This window comes from Microtus ochrogaster, chromosome 8, assembly GCF_000317375.1.
Source record: "Microtus ochrogaster isolate Prairie Vole_2 chromosome 8, MicOch1.0, whole genome shotgun sequence".
NCBI lineage: Eukaryota > Metazoa > Chordata > Mammalia > Rodentia > Cricetidae > Microtus > Microtus ochrogaster.
This window is the reverse complement of record NC_022015.1, coordinates 26,663,335-26,670,455: the sequence shown is the minus strand read 5'-3', so window position 1 is coordinate 26,670,455 and position 7,121 is coordinate 26,663,335. Positions and strand designations below refer to the sequence as shown.

Genomic DNA, 7,121 nt, shown 5'->3' with positions numbered 1-7,121 from the left:
GAGAGAGAGAGAGAGAGAGAGAGAGAGAGAGAGAGAGCGCAAGAGAGAGCGAGCGCATGTGTGTGTACAGTTTGCTCACACCTGCCTTATTAGCTCTCATTTCTGAGCATAAACTTTCTCCAGTATAGGGAGTTCGCACCCTATCGTGTTTTTATCCATTCCCTTGTCCTATATTAATGAGTGTCATGGCATACTGAACACTGTTCTAGCGGCACTGGGGTCAGATAGAAACTTCCCATGTTACCACATGGTAAATGAGACATGTAAGTAAGCATGTACAGTAGTGTGTCAGGGGTAGTAAGTCCTGAGGAGGAAAACATAGGATAAGCTGGGGGTCTGGGACAGGAGGAAGGACCCTTCACTGGGGAGAGGGCTTGGTCAGGACCTGAAACAAGTGTGGGATACTGAAGGCGACTTTCAGAGCAGTGTCTGACGGGAAAGCGCATGGAGGAGAGAGGAGTGGACAGGTGGGGAGTATCGGAGAGGCTGACAAGGCAGTAAGAGGCAACCGTGTGGCTGTGGCTCATCCAGAGAACACTAGTTTTTACTGGAAAGATGTTGGGGGAAGCAAAGGAGGTTGTTAAGCCGGGCCAGACATGATCTGTATGGTTCACGAGGGCTGCTGTGGCTGCCTGCAACGAGGCTGTGGGAAGGCGAGGCCGTAGGCAGCAGACAGGGCCAATTAGGAAGCTCGTGCAATAATTGAGGTGGGAGATAGCAGAACACTATGTGGACTGGTTGGACATAAGATGCTTTTAGTGGTAGACTTAAGCCATTTGCTAGTAGAGCCAGGTACACACCTATGGCCCCAGTTGCTTGGGAGGCTGAGACACAAAGATCGCTTGAGCCCAGGATCCTGGAATCAGTCTAGAGAGAATTGCAAGGTTTCATCTCAAAAAAACAAAACAGAACACCTTAAAAACTGCCAGGGGCTGGGCAGCAGTGGTGCACACCTTTAATCTCATCACTCAGGGAAACAGACAAGTAGATCTCTGTAAGTTCAAAGCCAGCCTGGTCTGCAGAGTAAATTCCAGGACAGCCACAGCTAACTCAGAGAAATCCTGTCTCAAACAAACAAACAGAACAGGACAGAACAAAAGAAAAATTTGTCAGGACACTAGACCTACCACCCAAGGAGTGTGAGTGTATGTGTGTAGACTTGCATGTGTGCGCATGTTTACACACACAATTTCAAAAGGAAACTACCTTCACAGTGGACCAGGCGTCATGATTAAATACCACTCAGGGAGTCAGCATCCAAGGATCATGCCCAGCTTCGTCCTCCATGCAAGAAGACACACTTGAGACATGAAAATGAGAGTAAAAAGAACACCAGCCTTCAGGGTAGAAGAAGAGAAGGCAGCAAGGGGGCTCGTCTCACTGGCAGATGTCTTAGCAGCGTAGGTCCTGGGGCACATCTGCAAACCAGACAGAGAGTGGAGTGGAATGCCCTGGCCTCGAGGAGAACAGAGGGAGAACCCACAAAGCTGGGTAACTGTACTTCCGAGAACTATAAGGAAAGTCCAAGCCAAAGACCTCTCCAGTGATGCAAGACAACCTGGCGGTGGACCAGGGCCAAACTGCCCAGGCAAGAGGAAATGGCCAAGTCCACCAGCCCCATGAGCACTACATAACCATTCTCGTGAGCAAGGCATTCGCTGGTCTTCATAACTGGAGCCGGAGCCATGAGTTGGCAAAAGAGGTTGGGACTCCTGCAGTCCAAGCCTGCCACCTAGTGCTCAGGCACAGGTACACAATTTTCCAAGGGACAAAACTTTCACCAAGACCCTTGGAACCAGGGTCTGCAGGAGATGCTACCAGCTCAGGAAGACTGTTCTCTGTCCTGAAAGCAGCCATGTTTCCAGGGCCAAGGTGAATTGTACAGACACCACATGGGGTTAGACTGGTGTACGTGGCTGCTGCCTCTAAACAAAGCCTGGGCTTTTGGCAAAAGAAAGAGAGGGAGAGAGGGAAGGAGGGAGGAAGGAAGCAGCAGGTCAACGGGTAGCAAAGGAATATAACCAGAACAGCTCTGGCCAAGCACAAGTTGAACAAATAGAGGACTCTTTCTCTTCCTCCATAAAAATACTTAAAATAGAATTGAGACTGAGGAAGATGGCTCAATAGGTTTTTTATATTAAAAAAAAAAGCACTTGTCATAAAAGCATTAGGACCCAAGTTCTGATCCTAGTACCTTCATTTAAAAGCTGGCAAGCCAGGCAGTGTTGACACACGCCTTCAATCCCAGCACTTGGGATGCAGAGGCAGGTGGAACTCAATAAGTTCAAAGCCAGCCTGGTCTATAAAGTGAGTTCCAGGACAGCCAGGACTGTTACACAGAGAAACCCTGTCTCAAAACAAACAAAGAAGGCCTGGAACCCCAGCACTGGGGTGGGAAGAGACAGGAGGATGAGATCATTGGGGCTTGCTGGCCAACCAGCCTAGCAGGAGGTCATGGGAGCAGGGGGAGGGCAAGCTAGGTTCCATAAAAGAACTTGTCTTAATGGAATAGGGGCAGAGAATTAAAGAGCAGGACATGCAACATATTCATCTGACCTCCGTGAGTACATATAACTGCATATGCATGCATGCACCACACATACACACAATACATTTTATATTACATATGTATGCTTTTAGAAGAAAATCGTTTTCATAGTACAAAGTGTGACATGATTAGGGAACATCTCGGGGATTGTGATAGATTTTTTTGGTCAATATGACATAAGCTAAGTCATTCGGAAAGAGGGTACCTGGTTTGAGAAAATGTCCCCACCAGCTTGGCCAATGGACAAAACCCTGGGGGCCTTTTCTTGATTAATGACTGATAACAGGAGAGCACAGTCCATTGTACAAGTGCTGGGAAGGTGGCCTGGGAGTTAAGAAAACAAGCTAGGCAAATCCTGGGGAGGAAGCCAGTCAGCAGCATCCTTCATGACCTTACATCAGCTCCTGCCTCCAACTTCCCTCAATGTGTGGAAATAAATAAATAAATAAATAAATAAATAAATAAATAAATAAGCTACAATAAACCCTTTCCTCATCAAGTTGCTAATGGCCACAGTATTTATTGCAGTAGAAACCTAACTGAACAGGGGTCCAGGCTCCAAAATGATTTTCATATGGCAACTGTGTTTCACAGATAATACTGTTTTTTGCTTGGACACAGAAAAATGCTTCTCAACCATCAGGCTATTACCTCTTAGGTAATAACTATAGAGTGGGGTGGAGGGACAGTGACACTAGAAGAGGAGAGGAGGGGGCAGGGGTGTGGCACAAGATCAGAAAAGTTACCACGGGCATCATCACTATCCCCCACATCAGCACTGGGGCACAATGCTCCTGGAGGAAAAGGCAGACAGGCAGCCCACTGAACATGTCGGATCCTGACTGCATCGTTGACAGCCTGCTGCCTGTGACTCACTGCAGCACTGTGTGCCCCAGGGCACCAGGGAAAGGTGGGAAGGGGTCACAGGCTCTTCTGTGTTAAACCACATATCTACTATAAAGGCTAAGTAAGACTTACGCTTGCATCTCTTTCTGGTATTCCTAAATCACAGAAAGAAGTGACTTTATTTTGCAACAGGCTAAGCAGCCAGAGGAAGTTAAGGAAAAGGTGACGGAAAGGCAAGTCTAGGATTTGCTCCCAAGCACTTGTTTGCGGGAAAGCCAGAGCTCTGTGGGGGCCTGAGCCAGCCAGCAGTGGTCTAGGAGCTGGGACAGAGTGCTGCACGAGGAAGAAATCTCACCCATCTCCCATTGTACCTAAATGGGGGTGGGAGGCAGAAAAGAACAAGCTGCCCGTGGGAAATCCCCAGCGCAGTGCTGGCTTCCAAGATGCCTGAATGAGGATTTGCGGTAAGGCGGCTGGCAAGGTCTGTGGCCTTTAGAGAGAGGAGGAAGAATGGAGGAGGAGCTTCATCTCAGATTCATATTCTGGGAAGGATCCAGCCAGATTAAGTCAGAAGAAAATGTCAGGGAAACTATAAAGAGAAAGGTCCTGATATGGGGACAAGCCTCGCTTCCTTGAGGCCGAAATGGAGGCTATTTTAGGTGGAGAGAGTTGGAAAGGGAACAAGAGTGTCAGGAGAGATTAGAACAGTCCGCTGGCATGGACCAGAAGTGCTTCATCCTGCATCCATTAACAGATCCCTACGGAAACCACCGCTACGACATCCAAGTATTTTTTCCTGTCTCTACATTTTAGACATAGGTGATATACACTGGCATACTCCGGGAGTCAAAGAAGCTCTCAGAGTTCATTCCTAAGTTCCCCACTAATGCCCATTTACCAAAAGTTCCCCGTCTTATTCTTTGACTTCAGAGGAGCCGGTGGCTTCTTAGCCACTGGGTAACCATTTTACCGGGAGGAAAGCAAGCCGCAATGCGAGCAGTCGTGTCTGCACCTACGTGTAAATAACACCGTAATTGTGCATCTTGGGGTCTTCCTCTTCGATGGAGAACCTAAGCCACTGCTCCTGAGGTCCTTGCCGTTTCTCTTTCCTTTCCAGATCCCAGTACAGTTCGATGCTGTGATGAGTCACTTTCCCCACAACAGGAGGGTGCGGTTTTAAGGATGGCACGATTTCTGAAAAGATAAATATGGGATTTCAGGGCCCCATTTCCAGAAGGAAAAGAGAGTCCGTGGGTCACAGATGCCTGTTGACTTAAAAGTTTCTCACACACTGAACACTCAAATAAAGGTGACACCTGAGAAGCCAAAGGGTTACAGAATTCAGCAGGCAGTGGGTTCCCTGACACTCCTGGAGAGGACCACACTGGGCACCGATGCTGGTCTTCACCATGACCCTGCTAGAAAGCAAGTTAGTCTGGTACAGCAATTAGCTGACTCTTTACAAATGAATGAAACTCAGTATGGTACTATCACGTTTCAGGGAACTGGTTCACAGATAAAGCCAAGAGATGCTATATCTGCTTTGAACATTTATTTATAACAGACAACAAGGGTTTGACATCTATTCTGTATGATTATCTCTATTTAAAACAAAAACAAGGCTAGTCATAACCCAGGTAAAAGATGAGCTGTCCCTGCCAGACAGAGGAAACAAATAACCAACAGAATGTAGAACAAACGCTCCCACAATTCCGTGTTCACAGAGGTCAGCAGGAATGAGCTCTCCTCACTCCATGTCTGACCAGACACTGAAGAGACTCCATTACTATCACAAGCGACACTACCAGGAGAAGACACTCGGTCATTGGCTGGGGTAAAGTAGAAACAAAAACCTTACCAGAAGGCACTATGAAAGTGTATGGTAAAACTAAGAATTGGCCACTAGAGATGTAGTTTTGCCAGGCAGTAGTGGCACACGCCTTTAATCCCAGCACTCGGGAGGCTGAGGCAGGTGGATCTCAGTGAGTTCGAGACCAACCCGGTCTACAAAGTAAGTTCCAGGACAGCCAGGGCTACACAGAGAAACCCTGTCTCAGAAAGTAAAAAAAGAGTAAAAAAAAAATACTGAGTTTTAAAAAGATAATGAGTCCAACAGGCCATATCCCAGCACGCAATTGTTATTTTGAGGGGTTGTTTTGATGCGCCCTGTTGTTTACTGCTTCTTTTATCTGCCTACTATACTTTGAGTCTCTTTAGCGTTCACATTTCTGGGTCCAGTCTTAAGCACCTTTGTGCCTTGTAAATACTGAGCGCATCCCTGCTCAGTTACTCCAAAAGACATGGTTTTGTATTTTCCTTGTCAGCATTCTCTTCACAGCTGGCCAGCTGCTCTCAACACCACACCCCTCCTGCAGTGTGGCCCCGCCAAAGAAGACAGACCTTCTGTAGTCTTGCCCACCTGAGGACAGCAGGTGACATGGCCAATAATGTCCTCTGCACTGGTACAATATGAAGAGGGGTCATATCTGAAAGACAGGGACAAGGGCAACCTGCAGGCTCCTACTTCCTACCTTATTTTCCAAATATTTAGAGACGGCATGACAAACTCACTCAAGGTGGGCTACGTATGTACTCTGAAACCATCAATGTGTTTTGGAGCAATTAAGTAACAAGTAAAAGTATAAGTTATGATGCCCCAGGCCGGACAGTGGTGGTGCACACCTTTGATCCCAGCACTCAGGAGGCTGAGGCAGACAGATCTCTGTGAGTTCAAGGTCAGCCTGGTCTACAGGGTGAGTCCCAGGACAGGCTCCAAAGCTACATATATAAACCCTGTAGGGAAAAAAAAAAACAAAAAAAAAAGAAAGAAAAAATATGATGTCCCTCAAGCAATGGCATGGTTCACAGCATGACAGGGAAGTAGTTCTACACATGGACACTGATGAATCTCAGAATGGATGATGAGGAAACTGATTCCCAGGGGATGTTATTAGATAATAATGATACTATTAGGCCATCATTCGAAACTCGCAACAAGCAGTGGCAGCAGTGGGCACAATGCTATTATGTAGTCCAAGTTAGACCAACCAAAAGAGGGACCTGAGAGGTGACTCAGCATTGAGAGAACCGGCTGCTCTTCCAGAGGACCTGGATTTGATTCCTAGCACTCAACCTTCTGTAACTCCAGTTCCTGGAGGATCTGATGCCATCTTCTGGCCTCTTTGGGTACTACATAAGCATGGTTCCAAGATATATGCAAGAAAAACACACCCCACCCACAAAATAATATTTTTTAACGGAGAGAAGCGGGTCCACCATCTCAGATATACTAGAAGTGACAGAGGCAAGAGAGAGACAGGAACTGGTCTCCCTGACCTACTTGTGAAATTTGTTTATGAGAAGAACTTAGGATGTATAGAGTAGAATAGTGACATATCGAATCAATTATATGGTGTTTCGGGAGGCATTACTGTCTGTAATACTTTGGATAGGCTTAAAATATTCGTTTTAGGGGAAGGACAAGCTAGAAGCATGGTTCTCACTGCCCTTGTGGGCCTCTTGCTTTCTGCAGAGAACACAGATCCAAATCATAATACAATGAGTCTACCTGGGAGGAGCCGAGGGGCCACACTGGTCTGTCAGTTGAGGCCACTGCACTCAGTTCTGGTCCTGTGCATGTGACTGGCGACGGTAGTGACCCCGGTAGTCACAGTGTGATGTGACTGCTGACGGTAGTGACCCCGGTAGTCACAGTGTGATGTGACTG

The 7,121-nt window shown here is 47.1% G+C and overlaps 1 protein-coding gene across 1 annotated transcript in view; it reads right to left on the bottom strand.

The window, feature by feature from the left end:
- The window catches only part of Fank1 (fibronectin type III and ankyrin repeat domains 1), a 104,013-nt gene that overhangs the window by 24,300 nt on the left and 72,592 nt on the right, over positions 1–7,121 (bottom strand). Inside the window, exon 2 of the mRNA XM_005351413.3 lies at positions 4,411–4,588. Within this exon, the coding sequence (XP_005351470.1) occupies positions 4,411–4,588 (178 nt within the window). The remainder of the gene's footprint in view (positions 1–4,410; positions 4,589–7,121) is intronic.